Source organism: Alosa alosa, chromosome 6 (genome assembly GCF_017589495.1).
Source record: "Alosa alosa isolate M-15738 ecotype Scorff River chromosome 6, AALO_Geno_1.1, whole genome shotgun sequence".
In the NCBI taxonomy this organism is placed as follows: Eukaryota; Metazoa; Chordata; class Actinopteri; order Clupeiformes; family Clupeidae; genus Alosa; species Alosa alosa.
In genome coordinates this window covers 26,690,226-26,710,288 of record NC_063194.1, presented here as the reverse complement: position 1 = coordinate 26,710,288, position 20,063 = coordinate 26,690,226, and the positions used below count along the sequence as shown (strand labels likewise).

At 40.0% G+C, this 20,063-nt stretch overlaps 1 protein-coding gene across 1 annotated transcript; it reads left to right on the top strand.

The window, feature by feature from the left end:
- The first annotated feature begins 1,690 nt into the window (after positions 1 to 1,690).
- LOC125296663 lies at positions 1,691 to 17,411 on the top strand. The gene is made up of 7 exons (XM_048246700.1): positions 1,691 to 1,714; positions 8,702 to 8,857; positions 8,977 to 9,093; positions 11,125 to 11,178; positions 12,974 to 13,075; positions 17,010 to 17,157; positions 17,290 to 17,411. Exons 2-7 carry the CDS (start codon positions 8,737 to 8,739, stop codon positions 17,396 to 17,398), a joined length of 651 nt encoding a protein of 216 aa, XP_048102657.1. The 5' UTR covers positions 1,691 to 1,714; positions 8,702 to 8,736; the 3' UTR covers positions 17,399 to 17,411.
- Positions 17,412 to 20,063: the final 2,652 nt, after the last annotated feature.

Genomic DNA, 20,063 nt, shown 5'->3' with positions numbered 1-20,063 from the left:
ATGAACAAATGCCGAAACTGCTCCTATAGTTTAATAGAAGAACTCAGACGACCTAGGCCTACCACAAAGAACACTGTCAATTTTGTAATATTTACTGAATAATAGGCTAATAGGCCTAAGCACTGTCGTCCTCTTCCAGATTCTGTCATTCTGTTTTTTTCCACTACACTGCCTTGACGAGCACAAACTCAATGAGAGAGTGCTCGGTGGTAGTTAACAATTTTGGCTAAGTCCCTTCAGTTTGTCAAACTTGCCAACTGCAGCTTTAAGTGATTATCTAATGAATCAGGTAAATTTGGACAAAAAACAGCTACATTTTAAGTTTTTGTGATCTACCATAAAGTGTCCCAAATTACCTGACTTCACCCTATGCAAAATCACCATGTAGCATGATCTCACACCCACAACAAATATGCAACATTACACAAAACATAAAATCAAAATCCCATCTGTCAGGCTACCCAGAGTTTTAATTTCAAACCCTTTTATCTGAAATCTGCAGCTATAGGTTACATTTTTGTTGGTGTGATAAAGCATAATGGGTATTGAGCTCTATGATTTGGGAAATTTGTGTATAACCTTCATGCAGATATTCGGTGACCCTAGCCTATTTAACCAAGACACATAGACCTAGTCCTAAAACTTACTTGTGCAGTATGATGCTAATATATATTGCACAAAAACAAATTATGGAACCTCCGTGCAGATCGGAGCTAGGCAGGCATGGTTTGTTAACTCTGGAGCCCACCAAACTTACACCAGTGAGCATGGAAGATTCTAAATAGATGTTCCATGTTCCCTCTTAATAGATAGGCAATAGATCCTATCCTAAGTTTTATCCAATAAATGTGAAGGGTGCTTTAATTACTACTTTAATTGCTTTAATTAATTAAGTATGCTCCAGTTGGAATGTCATATTTTTGTATTTTAATAAAGATGTTTTTTGTTTTTGTTTTTGTTTTTTAAACATGGTTGCATCATAATGATTTTTATACTCAATAGTGCAAGGATATGCATTGACCTTTGTGAAAAAAAAAAAAACATAACAAAAAAATAACTAATGAAAATGAACTTTCATGGCCTATGATGTAATCAAAGTGACAATTCTGGTCTGTGTCATCATATTTCAGCCTACAAAAATGTTTTCCATATGTAAATATGTAAATATGAAAGAACACGAATCTCCACTCCAATTTTCTTATCAATGAAATAGTTGTTCCTCTGCAGGGATGCAAATGAATGGCTGTGTATTCAGGAAAAGTTGATGGGCAACTCTTAAATAGCCATACAGTTTAGCTTGCTCTTGTAAACAGTCCAGCCAAGGCCAGTAACTACAAGTTCATCAGCAGGGTATGCAATTTCTTCTTCTACAAATAGTCTATATATCATGCATGAGATATATGTATTGTATATATTTATTTATGTATTTATGCTTTTTATATGAAGTATTTGTATCCATTAAAAATATTTTACAATGTTTAGCATTAACAAATCATTATGTTTTGCAGTGAATTTGGTGAAATTATTGTCTCAATAATAATTTGCTGAAATTATTGTCTCAATAATCATGTTTTAAGATAGCTGTCATACAATCTTATTAAATAGGAAAATGTTCTAAGCCAAAAGCTTTGAATACAGCTATAGTTCCGGATGCCGTTGGAAACTTTCCAAACAATTCCCCCGTCTCTCTAATGCACCAACTGAAGTCACACCGGTAAAAAAAAATCTTAATTTTATCAATTTACTGTTTTACACTGAGTTGATTGTCAATTGTTGTTTAATGATGTTGTAATGTACTTCTGTGAATATTTGAATGAAAAAATAATCATTAGATTTTGTTGGTTATTTTTTGACACATAGGCTATACTGGTCTACAGTATATACAAGACCTAACTGAAAGCTTGAATAACTTTGATATTGTTAAGCCATATGTCATACTGTATAAGTTTTCCATTATGCAAAATATTCTGCATTTACATCTGAATATTTTGCCCAATAATGACACTTCCATTTGGTCCATGTGTTTGAAATGTAAGACTTTGCCTGTATTTCAAATCAAGGCCCACTGTTATATATATATATACATACACATGAGCTTTTGTTTGGTCAACCGAGTCATGGTATAAGAGTACTGTCTGGAGATGATTTTAAACTGAGTCAAAATGCTTGTCATTTTCCTTCAGATAAGTATTTTCACATTGTTAGGATTTGTTAACAAATCATCAGGCCTACGAGAGAATGAAGGGGAATTTGCACGGTACTAGGGCTGTGGTCTATGTTAGTATATGAAGATGGGGTCTTAAACCAACCGGCCCCTAAAATGGGACATAATCAGTGGTTAAATAGCTATAACTATACCTGAGATACCTCCATTTTGGTGATGGAGTTCTCAATGTAAGGGATGCTGGAGCACCCCATACAAAAATGTGATATATGGCAATATATGAACATATATGTCAAATAACAGGGACTTATAATTTTACTTATATGGACATATATGTGATTCAAATATTTATGTCAAACATATATTCAAAGCTATATGTCCATACATGCATACAAAATATTTTAATTTCCCATATAAGATGCTATATATCTTCATATACTAGATCCAATTATTTGTTTTCCAAATATATGGAGAAGTTTATGTGTGAATATGTGACGGAGTTATATGTAGTCTCTATATATGGTGGCATACATATCCATTCACTAGATTCCACTACTTATTTTCTAAATATATGGAGAACTTTATGTGTGAATATGTGGCAGACATATTTGTAGTCTTCATATATGGTGGCATACATATCCATACACTAGATTCCATTACTTATTTTCCAAATGGAGAACAGTGTGAATTTGTTTATGTCTTTGCGTCACAGGTATGATGTCGACTATGCTGCTCAGCATCTTTTGCCTTATGTGTCATTTTGTGTGGAGCACTTTGGGTTGCACTATATGCATACAAAAAATGTGTGAGGCCACAGCTACTTTAAATATAATGGATGCTTATCGCATCTTGATATGCGCATGCGCACACAGCAATACCCATCCCCAACCCTTGACTGACTTTTGAAATCCAACCCACTGTGACTTCAACCGTCACTTTTCTGTCCTGTCATGCATCTGACTGTAAGCTCTACAAACTCTGCTGTCATCATATCCAAGGTAAGAAGGCCTTTAGTAAACAGGAATTAGAAAAATATTGTTTTTATAATGTAATGTTAACCAAATCCGTTTGTTAACAGTCTAACCATCATGTTAGAATTAGCAAACGTTAATGTTATCAATTAGCTATCGATAACGTTAGCGAGCTAATATTGCTAACGTTAGCGATGTTAGCTGTTAATGTTAACTTTTCCATTAACTAACTTTACCATTATGGTAAATATCTAGAATGGTAGTTAACATCATATCCAACAAAAAGCCTGTCTGAGATGTTGTTATGAATATAAGTTTTAGTTTGAATGAAATATCAGGTGTGAGTAAGTTAGCTAACCTAGCTATAGCTTACATTTAAAGTGGCTGCTAATAACCATGCAGGGTAACGTGAACATTAGTAGGCCTAAATGGATCTTTAGTTTGTGAAGGGTAGTGTTAAGCCATCCTTACAACAGAAGATTTTGACAAGATCTGGGAAAGATTCTTGAAAGAGTCTTTTGAGTAAAAGCTTGAATGGGGCATTAGTTAAAAAAGACTCCAATCTTTCAAGAATCTTTCCCAAATCTTGTCAAAGTATTCTGATGTATGGATCATTAGGCTACATGTTCTTCATCTCATAGCCCTTATTTAAGCTTACTTGTGCCAGGGCGTGTGTTTATTAAAGATGCATGTGAAGGTAGTAGTGCTACAGCATATTAGTTTTACAGCATATTAATCTTCTCTGTTCCCTGTTTGCAGGTGGTGATTTGTGAGGACTGCTGCCCTGAGAACACTGAGTGCATTCTGCATGCCAAATCAATGTGTGCCACTTCCATACAGGGAAAAAAGTTTCTACCTGTAGAGTGTAGCCTACTCACTGTTTGTGTGGAAAAACTAAACTTTAATAAAAGGTTAAACAAATATTTTGTGTGTTTTCTTTGTAACATCAACAATGTTATATTTCTGAAATATACATATATTGTGACACATTTCTATAACTGTGACATAGCAGAACATTACATATATTTTGCATTATATTAACCTAATATGAGTGCAAATATATGTCCATAGACATATATTTGCAATACATTGGTATCCCTAGTATGCGTACAAATACATAACTTATCATATATTAACATATATGCAACTGACATATATTTGTAATATATTTGTATATCTGGGAAAATATATGTGACATATATAAAAACGGCCAATTTTGCTATATTTTGAAATATATTTGACATGTATGTGTATATATGTGACTTATATGTGTGAGACATACATTGACATATACATAATATATGTACTTTACATATATTGCCATATATCACATTTTTGTATTGTACAACACAGTGGGCAGAGATTAGAGATGAAAACAGTTTATTGTGGAACAATCTGGGGTGCGTTTCTAGAAAGCTTAGTTGGCTAACTTCCGTCACAACCTTTGTAGTTAAAACTGTGGTTCTTGGATTTGGTGTTTCTAGTGTAGAGGTTTGAAATATTGATATATGCAATGGCTTTCACTAAAAACGATCTAACATTATTCCAAGCAGCTAGTCCCATTTGCAGTGTCCATTGCTAGCCCAGCAACACAGTTCAATAAATCCACTACAGAATCGTATAGGAATAAAAGACGTTATTCCTTGGTTTCCGGTATACAAAAGAGAATGTGAGCTGACTAATACACTTATTCTAGTTGTTAATGAACTAAACGATTCCTAATAGAAGTAGCTAGAAGTTAGCAGGTAAGAAAACAGTTCACTTCCACAGCTCTCAAGAACTGAATCATTGAGACTTCCTTAACAGTGGACAGTGCCCTTGACCTGGTGGCAAACACACCTGTCATTCCCCCTCAGGAACAGAGAACCAGATGTGGGCGAATGGTGCGCCCTCTTTAGAGTTGACACTTAAATGCTCTCTGTAAAACAACTGTTTTAAATGTTCACATCAGGGGCATAGCTACCGACGGTGCAGACGGTGCAGTGAACCGGGGCCCAGGCGCGAAGGGGGGCTCATTTCCACGCTCCCGATATGGGCCCCCTCTCGTTAGTACTCGGGCTCATCGCACAATATTGTAAATAAGCTGCGTTTACGTCGGCAGTTCTCGGATTTCAATATTTTTCTCTCACACTGCGGTATATTCTTAATCAAGGATTGACAGCTAGGCCACTCAGATGCCCTATAACTATTAGTCATGGTGACCTTATTTTTTGCATTGTGTTTACGTTCAGATGTTAACATAGGCTACAATATGAGTTAGAAATTAAAAAAAAAATACCTGCAACTTATTACATTTCTTTATTTATTGTCCATTTTTACAAAGGAACAAGGCCTGCTGGGAATGGGGAAAATGTGTTTATCCCAATGATCTTACTTCCTGTCATTCGTGATTACATTACATTGTGAGGCTACTTCTGGATGTGTTGTAGCTTAGTTATAATAATCATGACTACGCAGTCATGCCCAGAAAGGAGGCGAGTTGGGCAGGACTGGATGGCATGGGCAGCCGTTTGATGGCCTCCGCATTGGAGTGCAGAGGGCTAAGTCCTTCTGGGGTCAGGCGAAACCCCACAAACTCCACCTCAGATGCAGAGAAGATGCATTTCTCCCCATTCAGTGTGAGGTTATGAGAGGCCAGAGTGTCCAGTACCTGTGGAGGCCAAAAGGCATCCTGGTGTAGAGGAAGACACCTGCATGCGTGACAAATGCAGTGAGGTTACGACGATCTGGGTGCAGGGGAACCTGCAGGTAGCCCTGGCGCAGATCAAGCTTAGAAAATGTCTTGGAGCCATAAAACTGTGAGGTCAGTTCTTCTGCAGTGGGCAGCGGGTATTTATCTGGTACCACATCAGCGGGTATTTATCTGGACACAGCGGGTATTTATCTGGTTCGATGATGCCTGCTTCTAACAACTTTGTCAGCTCCGCTTTGACATCGCCGCGCAATGCCAGGGGAATGCGCGAAGGCGAAGGCGCTGTATGACTGGGTGCGTGTCCGTGTGCAGGAGGGGTTGATGCTCGAAGGCTGAGAGGCAGCCCAGGCCTGAAAAGAGCTGCGGCCATCTCTGTTCCCATGCTGAGCTGACCTGCAGGACTGGCACCCCGCCGCTGTCCAGGAATGTGAAACCCAGGCTGGTGATGAGGTCCAGCCCCCTGAGGTTAGCACCGTGCTGCGCCACCTGGAAGGTGAAGGTCAGGAAGCATTTGCTTCCATGACGCACTGCATAGTTCAGGGAGCCAACGAGGGAGATCTTTGCATTATTGTACCCGTGTAGCATTGCAGATGGCATCTGTAAAGGCAGGAAACGCTTGACTGTGGGCCAATTGAGGAGTGATACGCCGCCCCAGTATCCAACAGCAGCGGTACACAGACTCCATCCAACTCCACAGTGCACGTCTTGAACGGTATACGGGCAGAGCTAACTGAATGTATGGGGGTGGGGCTTGTAGTGGTACTTTTCCCGTGTCGTGGACCAGCCCGTGGTCCTGCTGTGGCTGGTGCAGAGCGGCAAACCCTGGCAAAATGGTTGCTCCTCCCACAGCATTGACACACCTGTCCTCTGACGGGGCACTCATGGGCTTTGGTGGAGTGCGAGGAAGAACCACAATCGCCACAGCCGCTGGCCACGTGTGCGGTCTGCGTAGTGTATCCCTGCGTCTCCCTCAGACGATGCTGGGCTAGGCGGGCACTCAGGCTCCTCGAATATGTCTCCTCTCAAGTTAGAAAGTGTAATAAGACCAATGGAAAATCAAATGTAGCGATTTTCTAGGCTGATTTGACATGGAACTATACAGTCGTCAGGCTAATAATCCAGTCACTAACCGATCCGTCTGCTGCAGTTTAACCTTGTTGCTGGAAGTTAGCCTACAGGGACTATTTTCAGGTGCTGCATGATATCGTTGTGCTGCTGTGCCCATGGTGTTCCTTAAATATTACGGTGGAATGAGAGTATAGTTCCATGTCAAATCAGCCTAGAAAATCATCACGTTTCATTTTCCGTTGGTCGTATTAGACTTTCTAACTTGAGAGGAGACAAGTTTTAAATAGGAAAATTCCTGGAAATCTTAGTCACTTTTAAACGTGATGCTAGCAGGCGAGAAGCTAATGGTCTAGTCAGATTCAATGATCTATGCTAAGCTGGAGCTAAAACTGGTATCGCCAGACTCGGAGAACGGCTGTATGAACTGGAGAAAGGTAAAAATCAATTGTTTAACTCAAGGGGAGGTGGAAAATGAGTGTAATTTCCCAAATGGTGGAATATCCCTTTAACCGTGGCACTGCCTCTGGCCCCTGTGTTTCTGCCTCTGGCGGTCTGGAAGTATGAAATATAACTAGATTTCTCTTCATGAATATCTTTACAAGATGCAACATACATTTAAAATACTTTACACACAAATAAACACACGTGGCGAGTTGTTTATATGTTATTTTAAGAGCGCATTGTCAACAGTCATATTGGCGGGTGCACGCACCATCCTATCATTCATGAACGCACACCAGCGCACGTCCATGCAAAACATTACAAATTGCACGATTACAATGGGAAACATAATTAGAATAAAGATATTACGAAATACTGTACATCTCATGATGAGTAGTTATTCACCATCATTTGCAAATTGGTAATGATGGTTAAAAGTGATTAGAGGAGAGGCGAGAGACACGTATGGAGCACAGCTGAAGACGCAGTGTCACGAGATATAAGCAACTCCTCTGCAGGATAAATGCTGTTTTATTCAGTCATTTGAGCAATATTAGGGTAAGTGTTGCTTTTTCCAGCCTATGTTTTCGATGGTAACCCATTGTCAGTCAATAGTGAAAGTAACTGCATATAACTGTCTTGTCGTTGACTGACACCATGGTGAAGTTAGTTTCACTTTGCCAATGAGTTCAAAATATAGAGGAGTGCAAATGCGTGAAGGCTCTGCTAGGTTTTAGTAAAGCATGGTTTAGTGGAATTACTATTCCATACGGTCTCGCAAGCAGCCTCCTTCAAATGTGCCATTGAATGTCAAAACACCGGTGCATTTATTTGACATCGCGCTTTGCGCCGTTAAAGGGAATTGGTTTAAGTGATGTTACGCCCCAAACACACCCATGACTGATTAGAAAACCTAGTAACACCTTGTTGCGTCATGCGCTCGACGTTTGATAACGAAAACCCTCCTAATGTGAACTGGACACATCCTACTAAATTTGAATAAGCTTTTGACTTTTGTCATGATAGGGCCCTTAGAGTGTGTTTATAATTACCCTAACAAGGAAACTTTTCATTTGTGAAGCAACTACATGTGTTGGTTAAAAAGCACACATTACAACAACACGTCATCAATCAACGACAACCAATTGTCAACAGCATACAATCAAAATGACCAGGATAAGGATGACTGAATTATGTATAGTGAGGTGTCCTTACAAGTGATGATAAATAAAATGTTCCATATGAAACAGACCTATGTGAGAAATCACTGGAGTTCTCCTCATCATTAGTCAACCATATTGATGCTGTGATTTGACATGAATGTACAACTGCCTGTTGAATAATCATTACAAACTGTTTTCATAGGCCATACACTGCAAATATCATCTGATGAGTTGGAGATGGAGACAGTAGCAGAGGAGTTGAACTACCTGTCAATCAGGAGACGGCAACTACATGACCGATACACTATTCTGACCATGTTGCGAGATTTTAGACATCAAACAGACCCAGGGATGACCGGTAATATGATACAGTTTGGTTGTTGGGAGTAAATCAGCAATGAAAATGGCTATATTTGAAAAAGGACGGATTGTAAATATTACCATTATTTCTCACTTTCATTGTCACACTTTGAACAGACACCAGGGAGGAAGCAGAAATTGAGGCCATTCAAAAGGAATTGGATATTCTATCTGTGAAAAAGAAAGACCTTTTGGAAAAACAAGAAAGGCTTAATCTAACACAGCATAGGACTGGTATACTATCATATTTTATCCCCATTTATACCCATTTATCATGTCTGTTGGAAAATGAGTTCAAATGATTTCACTTCTCATATCTATACAGTTTAAGTCAGAAGTTTACATATACTTTGGTAAACTCAGTTTTGCCACAATCGCAATCATTTAATTTAATACATAGAGTGTCTGAAGGAAGGTCCTAAAATACAGGTACAGATATGCCCCCAGTTGACTGTGATGTAGTATACTGGTGTGTCTTGCGTAGCTCTGCAGTTCACCACCAAATTGCAAGATGTAAAAAAGTGGACCAAACTCCTGTAGATTGCCATCTTTGAATATAGTTGTCTTTTTTATATATATGTTTATTACCCCTGATAGGGCATTGTAATCAGTCAGTCCATATGTGTGTGTGTGTGTGTGTGTGTGTGTACGTACGTGTCTGTCCGCCTACATGATATAAATACTATCGGTCTAATATACTGGTTAGCGCTTCGGTTACCGGTTACCGGAGTTGCCGGTTCGAACCACGACCAGTAGGAACGGCTGAAGTGCCCTTGAGCAAGGCACCTAACCCCTCACTGCTCCCCAAGCGCCGCTGTTGATGCAGGCAGCTCACTGTGCCGGGATTAGTGTGTGCTTCACCTCACTGTGTGTTCACTGTGTGCTGAGTGTGTTTCACTAATTCACGGATTGGGATAAATGCAGAGACCAAATTTCCCTCACAGGATCAAAAGAGTATATATACTATACTTATACTTATACTTATACTATACTATACTTCAAATTTTCAGGGCTCACCATCTTAATCTCCCTACTTGCTCATCCAGACCTGGTTGAGGACGTGGATTTTGGAATTAGCTTTCACTTTTTTGCACTCTGCTGTGCAGACATTTAAGTTTAGGTTGTTGCCTGCTATTTTCCGGGATCCATGCCTGAAACACCTGCACATGAAACGTGGCCCCATTAGGCTAATAGACCTACGGTATAAGGGTGGTTCTTGGTTCTCATGGGGGTTCCAAGTGCCCATGGTGACCCATGTTCGAGTCTGACCTGCGGTCATGTCCCGATCCTACCCCATCTTTCTCTCCCATTCCCTTCTAGGGGGCGGTGGTAGTGTAGTGGTTAAGGAGCTGGGCTAACGTGCAGTAGCCTGAAAGTTGTCGGTTCAATTCTCGGCTTCCACCGTTGTGCCCTTGAGCAAGACACTTAAACCCAAGTTGCTCCGGGGACATTGTGATCCCTTGTAATATAGCTGACATACAGTATATAAGTCACTTTGGTCAAGAGGTGTCTACTAAATGTAATGTAATGTTCTTCCGCGCTTCTGAATTCCAGTCTAGTGCTTCACGGGAAGGGGCCGATCATTTAGAGAGGGAGAAGGATCACCAGAGCACACAGAGTTGGGTTTTTTGTTGTTTTTTATTGTGGTGCACAGCAGGCTAATGTTTTGATGGGTGCCTATACCATCTTCATCAGAGTCGATGGTATAGACACCCATCGATACGTTGCTGTGCACCACGATAAAAAAACAACTAAGACCTATTATAAGAGTGTTTTTGGACCCAGTGAACCCAGACAAATCTGTCGGCACATTAACTTTGGTCTGCAGGTCTGTTTGACTATCTTCCCACTCAAGCCGATTTCCGAGTCACAAAAAACCCAGGAACCAATCACAGCCCCTTATCTGGCTTTATATGATGACAGACAAAGGATTATAGTTGAAAACTACCAATGGCTGCACTGATGGTGTCAGTGTGGTGACACAGATGTGTATTTTCTTTGGAGTTGAGTAAACAACTGCATTTAAAAACAAGAAAGATATATTTGCTGTACTTCCAAGAGTTTAATATTAGGGCTGTCAATTGATTAAAAAAGATAATCTAATTAATTACATACTCTGTGATTAATTAATCTAAATTAATCGCATGCATCCATTTTTGCTATGAACATATCTTAAAAACAAGTTTGGCAGATGAGTGAATCAATGAACAGCCAAATCAACATTATAGACTTAAATGTGTATCTCTTTTTAATCAACTTTACCAGGGATGCCAATAAATGTGGAGGGCGCTGTAAGAACCAACACAAACACACAAACAGGTTTGTATCTACACACACACACACAACGTTTTTTTTTTTTTTGGACACAACAGTTCTAAGAATCTTCACAATTACTGAGTTTATTGAAAAACTAGAAGCTCATTGTATCAGGCAGCACTCGGGGGCCCAGAGGGCATTTAGCGTGACAGTAGTTAGTCTCAACAGCCGTCTCGTGCCGTTTTTATGTCAAGCAAATTTAAACAGAAGCTGAATGATTTTCACACAGATTTTTACAAATGGTGCCTGGGCTACTTTGACCATGGTGTACATATATGTTAATCATGCACAGGGAAAAGACTCTCCCATGGTAAGAGCTAAAATAGTTATAGGAATTTCGGCAGAAGGAACCCACCCATTTCATGCTATGCGAATGCACAAAAAAGGTGTAGTTTCCCAAAAGGTTATAGAAACTGCAAAATTGTAAATGTCAATAATAAAAGGCACATATACTTGCCCACATGCCATATCCTATTCTGTGAAGTGCTAACTTCTGTGTGTTATTAACCGCCCAATGGATGCACCGGAATACCCTGGCTATATATGACAAAATACAACAGCGACAGAAGGAAAGGACCAAGTACTGACCCCCCTCCAATTTTTTAAATAATAATAATAATAATAATAATAATAATAATAATAAGCTTTATTTTTATAGCACCTTTCATACACAGAATGCAGCTCAAACTGCTTTACATTTGGAGCATGTAACACAATAATAGAGAAGAGTCAGTCATTATCAGTCATTCCTCTTTGTTGCTGTGGTTGTTTATGATCCAATCAGCAACATATCAGAAATCATATATTCTAGATTCATTAGATAGAAAGTAAAATATTTCAAGCCATTTTTTGTTTTAATCTTGATGATTATAACTTAAATCTCATGAAACACTAAAAATGAGTATCTTAAATTATTAGAATTAAAAGGTTGTACAGAAATAAATAGAATACTTTTTTAAATAAATTATATATATATATATATATATACAGTACAGGCCAAAAGTTTGGACACATCTTCTCATTTCAATGCGTTTTCTTTATTTTCATGACTATTTACATCGTAGATTCTCACTGAAGGCATCAAAACTATGAATGAATGCAAAGTTATTTGGCCCACAGATATATATTTGTCAAGTTATGGCTTAATATGGTAATATGGTAATAAAAAAAAAAAAAGCAACTTTGAAGAAACAAGAATATAAGACATGTTTTCAGTTATTTCACACTTTTTTGTTAAGTACATAATTCCACATGTGTTCATTAATAGTTTTGATGAATCTACAATGTAAATAGTCATGAAAATAAAGGAAACGCATTGAATGAGAAGGTGTGTCCAAACTTTTGGCTTGTACTGTATATACATATATGAATATGTAACGAAGTGGAGAGATAGTCTCCATTGAATAGAGAATGTGCGCACATTACATTCTTACCAACATTTTTAATCAAAGCAGAAGATAGGAAGCTATAACTATTCAGCCTGTTCTAGCCTATATGAAGACAGGCATACTAAAATGTGGGGCACGGGGAGCAGCGATAACATCACTGGCAAAACTCGATCGGCTCGGGTTTGATTCACGAACTCTATTGCGAGTCTTTGTTGTTAAAACAAGCTAAAATTGTCTGCTAAATACCAACAAACTATATGAGTGCAATCTAACACTATAGAAAGAATAAATCACCTGTAGTTTACATTAGTCTGTGTGTGTACCAATTATATTTTCAGATTCAGAGTGGAGATAAACTGTCTAGCGTAAGTTATAAACTTGTTATTGTTGTTGCTTTGTTCCATGTTTAGGTTCATCCCATAACATCGGTCACTCACCAGACTCCATGAAGACTACAAAAGAAAATCCACACTTTGGAATATGTTATATAGGACCTCCACCTGATGCCCCTGGTAAGTTTTGTGTAATTTCTAGTCTTTTCAGGAACCATGCATTAAAGGTAGGCTAATGCACTAACCTAACAACTTAAGGCTTCTATATACTCCCGACCTGTAGCGCGACAATGTGACATCACAGGAGCGCCGTAACCATTTATACTCGTGCGTGGTGGTCACGACACTAGTTGCAATATTCTCCTGAACAAAGGTGTCGCTGTTGTGAAAAGGCTATCGCTACCTACGATACACAGTAGAAGAAGCTGTCAGAAGTATTGCCGTCAATAAACCTCTGAAGTTCGCCTACAAAAAAGCTGCCATATTTGACATCCGGTATCTGGCGATTTTTCCTATGGGAAAATAACATGGGGATTTTTAATTATCGCACCTGTTAAACTCTCGCAGGGATGAAAAAGTCTGAAATGCAGACGTTTTCCTGAACACACTTTTGTCCTCTGCCTTTGAGTGGATACTGTGATCTCCGGTACGTGAAGGCGGCACACTTAGATTTTTGCTACCCCAGAGATAGGTAGTTAGCTTCAATTAACAACCGGATCTTCTTATATGGGCAAAGATGGCCGTTTTGGTTCTTTTTTGTAGGCGAACTTCAGAGGTTTATGGCCTTAAAAAACACTAGCTAGCCTCTGTGATGGTGCTTCAGACTTTGGTTGCTGCTATTCACAACTACCATCATCATTACCATCTAGTTTCCAAGTGCAGATAGATAGATAAATAGATAGATGGATATATAGATATACTTTAGTCATCTCGAGGGAAATTTTTAAGAATTTAAACATTTTAGTTAGCTGGCTAGCTAGCTAGTAGCTGGCTGAGTTTGTGTAATTTCCTAAAGTGGAAAGATTTTGTTCAGGTCTAGCTACCCGGCCAAAATCCTGGCGCGCCAGAGAGATCTACGTCATTTTGACGTCACATTGTCACGTTACCGGTCGGTAACGTCGAGTATGTAGTACGCTTTAGGGTGACCAGACGTCACGGTTTAACCGGGACAGTCCCGATTTTGAGATCGGTCCCGAGTCCCAACAAAAGCCTGTCGGGACGCTAAAATGTCCCGGTTTACACCAACCACTATTAAAGTGTCCTGGTTCTCAGAGATTACATAGCCGACATGGTCTTATTATAGCCTGATCATTAACTAAACCCATGTAGAGAGACTGTAGCCTAAAGCCTAAGACTGTAGCCTAAAGCCTAAGACTGTAGCCTAAAGCAGTCTGCATAATCTTTGCAACCAACGGTACAATGTATCCATAAACATTGTTGCAATGCCTCTTCATATCTGCCTTGTTTTAACGGTTAGGCTACGCTACGACAATGTTAAAGAGAAAGTCATCATTCTCAAAATGACTGTGAGTTAAATGTTTTCATGCATGTCTGGATAACGGGTAAACAATGTTTAGGAGACAAACAAATGACTTTGCACTCGTGTTTAGGCATAGTACAGGCCCTTTTTCTCTGACTGAAAGTGTGCAGAACTTGTGCGTTTACATAACAATATTTAATACATTTTCTCGGAGGTGACACCGCCGAACCCCCTATAACTTTTGGGCTTAAAGAAAAAATGTCTGTCTGTCTGAGCTGCCGCATGTTCACATTATACTCAGTCATGCACAAAGTGTCCCGGTTTTAGTTCTGACAAATCTGGTCACCCTACACTAACTGCAAAACAGTCTGTCATAAATCACGCAGGACACATGTTACTGAACTGGTGGTTTACTTAAACCGGAACTGTTGTGCATGTCACATACATGTCAGGGGTCAACCAATCAGAGATCAACTTCTCAATAATTCAGATACTATCATTACATCTCCCCCCTTTTTAAGATCAGTTATCACAACTTACATAAACAAAATATCTGACTCAAATCATCAACTAACTGAATTGCACGACTGCAAATATTACAACATAAAATCTTATTCGGTGCACTTTGGAGGTGGCTCATACGGAACTACAGGTGGACAGGCTTGGAATGGCTTGAAGATGTTTAGGATTCCTCCCGAACTCTCCATGGTCTGTTGTGATGTAGTAGGACCTTGGCTGTTCGGCCTGACGACTGACAACACCTTTGGTTGTCCACCCCTTTCCCCATCAAGCTTAATCCGCACAGGGTCACCTGGACATAGTGGTGATGAGGATCTAGCTCCATGGTGTCTGTTGAAGAAGTGTTGGTAAGATGCTTTTGCTTTTCGGTCCTTTTCTTCCACACTTTTCAAATCAGGCCATTTTGGCACCAGATTACTTGCCAATGTTGGCACGGTAGTTCTGAGGTGTCTTCCCATAAGCAGCTGTGACGGACTGCAGCCTGTGGATGCGATAGGGGTTGCTTGGTATGCAAGGAGAGGCAGGAAAGGGTCATCCAGCTTTAGTATGGGAGATTTTATTTAATTTGCGGGCGTCAGGGAGGCGCTATGATATGCGGGAGACTCCCGGAAACTTCCGGGAGACTTGGGATGTCTGCAGAAGGCCACTGGAAGCATCTTCCCATCATGCTCTTTGAGCAAGGCACCACCTATCCTGTAACTACTGGCATCAGTCGTGACGACAGTTGGCTTTTCCAGATTGTAACAAGCTACTACTGGGGCTGTGGCCAACATCTCTTTCACTTTTGTAAAAGCAAGCTCCTGACTCTTATCCCATCTCCAGACTGCATCAGCTCTAAGTAGCTGATTCAAAGGCTGAAGCACGGTAGCACTGTGTGGCAGGTAACAGCAAAGATAATTGATCATGCCCAGTATGCGTTTCAACTCAGTCTGATTTCTAAGGCTTACTGAGATCGCGAACGGCAACGGACCGCCCCACTCTCCACCAAGTCTTGAATTTCCCCTGGGGATAGAAAGAAAGTATCTATCTATCTATCTATCTATCTAAGTCGATGTCCGACAAAGCTCAGCTCTTTTTGGCTGAAGACACATTTTTATTTCTTCAGCTTTAGCCCTGAGGCCTGAATGGTCTGCAGCACCTCAGCAAGTCTGCGGTCATGTTCGTCACGGGTGTGGCCGTACATCGTCCATAAAGCAGCACACCCCCTCAATGTTCCGGAGCAGCTCAGTCATTCGTTTTTGAAAAAATTCAGGAGCACTTGTTATTTCTTTCCCACCTAATGTTGCTAGTCTCAGCACGGATCTCGGACTGTCTCTCTGACATATCCGCTTGGATGAAAGAACATCACCTCCAGCTAAACCTCTCTAGGACAGGTTTTCCTAGCTAAACAAACCATACATCAACATCACAAGGCATCAAATTCAGGCATCAAATTCAAGTCACTAATGCTTGCATGAAAGGTGATTGCTGGGTCTGCACCCAACTTACTTAAGTGCTCTCATAGGCTTATGTTACTCCTCAGCCACTGCACTACTCCAAGGAATGTCGTCTGGCACTGCTACCCCCACTCCCACAGCATTCCTGACTTTTTTCATCTATGATCCCCCAATGGTGGAACGATCTGCCAAGTCCCATCAGAGCAGGGGCATTCCTCTCTGTCTTAAAAAAAACTCTTGAAGACACAACTCTTCCGAGAATACCTCCTCCCCTAGCCTTTATTCAAAGTTCACTCCTATCCTTTAGTATTAGTATTGACAGATGCAATTGTAATTCCTAGCTATAGTCTCCTCTGCACTGTAGCTTAAATGTCCTTCTATTGCTGTAGCTCTGTAGCTTAAATGTTAGAATGATTAAATGTTGTTCAATTGCTGTAGCTGTAGCTCTCTCGATCTTAAATGTTAAAATGCTTAAATGTTATTCTATTGCTGTAAGTCGCTTTGGATAAACACATTTGTCAAATTAATAAATGTAAATGCAAATTACAACTAGCAACAAAAGTGATTCAGTGATTCCTTCTTCTCCATTTAATGTACATGACTACATAAGGAGGTACTCATATTACAAATGTTGACTCATAAAGAGAACAATAAAGCCAACTGTATATATTTAATGCAGCCCCCAAGGTCATCATGGATGTAGAGGAACTACCTCCTTACCCTGCTAAAACACAGTGTCCATACTGCTACGCATTTGTGACCACAGAAATCACCCATACAGTTGGTCCTGTCGTTTGGCTGGTGTGCACAATGAGTTTTCTGGTTGGGTAAGTTAAATGAATGTCTTGTTTTCAGTTGCTTGGAGGTTTTATAGGTTATCCGAGGTGTATATGTGTTTTAATTCCAAAACATAATCAGTTAATTAATCTGTATCACTGTCTTTTTCTCACTTTGTCTAGTTGTGCGGCCGGATGCTGTTTACTTCCTTTCTGCATCAAGAATTTTAAAGATGTGAATCACAAATGTCCAAAGTGCCGTAGTTTTCTTCACACTGTGAAAAAATTATGAGGTATGAGGTAAAATTATGAGGCCCAAGCAAGAGTCATACTTCTGGAACATTTCTCTGAATGATCTGATATGGATGAGAGTGCTGTTCTTACACAACGCTGAAAGAAGACAAGGGTTCTGTCTTCTGTCCTTCTCTCAAAGAGGGACTGTGGAAACTTGAAGTAAAACTTCATTCTGATGGATAATTGGATCTTGATAATTCACTTACCAGCAGGTATAGTAGTTGGCGGGTATAGAAGCCTGTAATGGCTGACCTGCAGAATGGTATTGCGCTGTGTGGTTATGAAAAGATTCATTGTTGCCTCTAAAGGTGTTTAACAATAAGAGTTTTGTCTGCAACATCTTGACAACCGAACATCTTCTGCTTTTGATAGCCTACCGGTATGACGCTCCAAACAAAACACATGTCTCACAATAAAACGCACGCAAGAAATAAAGGCCTGCCTCGAATACAAGCTTGCTCCAAATAAAGGCCTGTGTTTTGCGCAGCCTAAGTAAATAAAAGACCCCAGCCATAATTTGAAGATTTATGAGTCTGTCTCCTAAACATTCCTCAACCGTTATCCAGACATGCATGAAAACATTTGGAAAAAAAACTCAGCCATAGGTTATTTTGAGAATGATGACTTTTTCTTCAGCATGGTCCTAACCATTAAAACGAGGCAGATATGACTAGGCATTGCAACAATATCTACAGAGATACACTGTAAGGTGGGTTGCAAAGATTATGCAGACTGTTACTATTGACTGACACTAGCGCACACACACACATTATTGAAATCATAAAACGGACGCTTTAGGCTATAGTCTTTCTACATGGGTTTAGTTAATGATCGTGCTATAATAATACCACTCTTTAATAGTGGTTGGTGGAAACCGGGACATTTTAGCGTTCCAATAGGGTTTTGTCGGGACTCGTGACACGCAACTCCAAATGTTATTTTAAACACATATTTTTTTCTCTTTTTTACCTCTCAGAGGTAGCCTGCCGAGCATTTGCTCTGCTGCTGGCTTGTCCCTCCACATCACCCAAAATGCTTGATTGCATTGCATTGCATTCTCCACATTTTTAGCTACATTTTCATGTTCCACATCCGTTCAGTGTTATGCCCTTGGCCCTTGTTTTTTTCCTCTTCATGAGGCACTTTTTGACTGATGCAACTTATACTCCGGAGCGACTTATAGGGCTCTATCTTGCACTTTAACGCAATTGACTTCTCGCAAATCGCTTTGTGGGCGGATCTTGGGCGCTGTCTCTATTTTACCGGCGGAATATTGACTGTTGCGCCCAACGCAAATCTAAAATGGGGTGGTCTGTAGCAGCTACATTATTCATGGGTGTGGTTTGGGCGTAACGTGCAATAAACCAATCAGAGCGTCATCTCACATTCCCTTTAACAACAGGCACGCTTGTTCCATAGCGGATTGCTATTATGATGGCGGATTTGCCAGGCGCAACCAGGAACGGTTTACAGTGCTATAGTCAGTTGTCAGTTGTGCAACAGTTTGCTATTGATTTTTCCTCTTGACAAAATGTAATACAGAAATGTCACTTTCCGATGTTTTGGGATCACTCTCACTGAATCGCGAGCTTATGAATGCATGGTGATATTTTTGCAATGTAATCTAACATTACCTCACTATAGACAATGCAGATCTGTCAGATAAGCTCTCCTCTCCCGTGCTGCTGCTGGGGCATTTGGGTTAAATGGAATAGGCATGCAGTTCGTCTCATTAAGTCCTCTAATATTTCCTAATTTATGTCATCAACACATCCGTGATTCGTGGAAATGTGTTCGCAACACAGGCTTAAGCAAGCGCCTCCTGCAGGTGAAAGCTACGGCTGTACCTTACCAACAGGCAACTAGAAACACTTTCCAAGTTGACCTAACTTTCCAACTCTGCACAGTATCCCATTAACTGCATGACAGTGGGCTATTTACAATATTTATTTTATGTAAAGTAGAGTTTGTAAACACGTTATCATCAACTTGCACGCAAAACTTTTGTTTGAGCAGGAGAGAGAATAACAATGAATGGACGCAGCAACTACAGAAATTGTAGCGAAGGCTACTTTCTGCTTTCTTTTACTGATGACGCACCCTTGGTTCGGTTCAAAACTGGTGGAAATGTGGGCTGGTTCACTAGATAGCACCAGGGTTCAAAGAATTCTGAACGGAACCGGTTCAAGAATGCGTTCTCTGTCGGTCGAAAAACGCGGTCCATAGAGAGTCAAGAGGAAAATCCACTAGCCTGGGTGAACTCAAGCAAACCTGTTAGCAAATTTCCACGCTTAGTTTTCATGGTGTCCATAATGCCCTATAATATACACAGTATCCCCTACTGTTCTACAAAAGGAAATGCATTTCCTTAGGAACAGTAATGTGATGTCGACTTGCATCGATACATAAAGCTATGTTGCTTTGGCAGAGGTCTGTGTACTTAGAATGCCCTTCAAGTTATCATTATTGTGCTTTGCTTTATGTGGTGAGACTGTGATAATGTAGTAATGTTTGTAAATGTTAATGTAAGATGTATTTATTGTGTTCAATCTGTGTCTAATGTCTGTTTGAGGCAGCAGGTCTCCTACGGGAAACAATAAAAATACCTTAAGGGCCTGTGTCCAGTCCACCAATCCTTTTTTTTGTGGCGACAGCTCACAACC

Excerpts from the sequence above, each read along its gene's own strand:
- LOC125296663 (XM_048246700.1), top strand. The coding sequence starts at position 8,737 with ATGGAGACAGTAGCAGAGGAGTTGAACTACCTGTCAATCAGGAGACGG. Across the intron at positions 9,094-11,124 it reads TCTAACACAGCATAGGACTG|GGATGCCAATAAATGTGGAG; the intron begins GTATACTATCAT and ends CAACTTTACCAG. Across the intron at positions 13,076-17,009 it reads ACCTCCACCTGATGCCCCTG|CCCCCAAGGTCATCATGGAT; the intron begins GTAAGTTTTGTG and ends TATTTAATGCAG.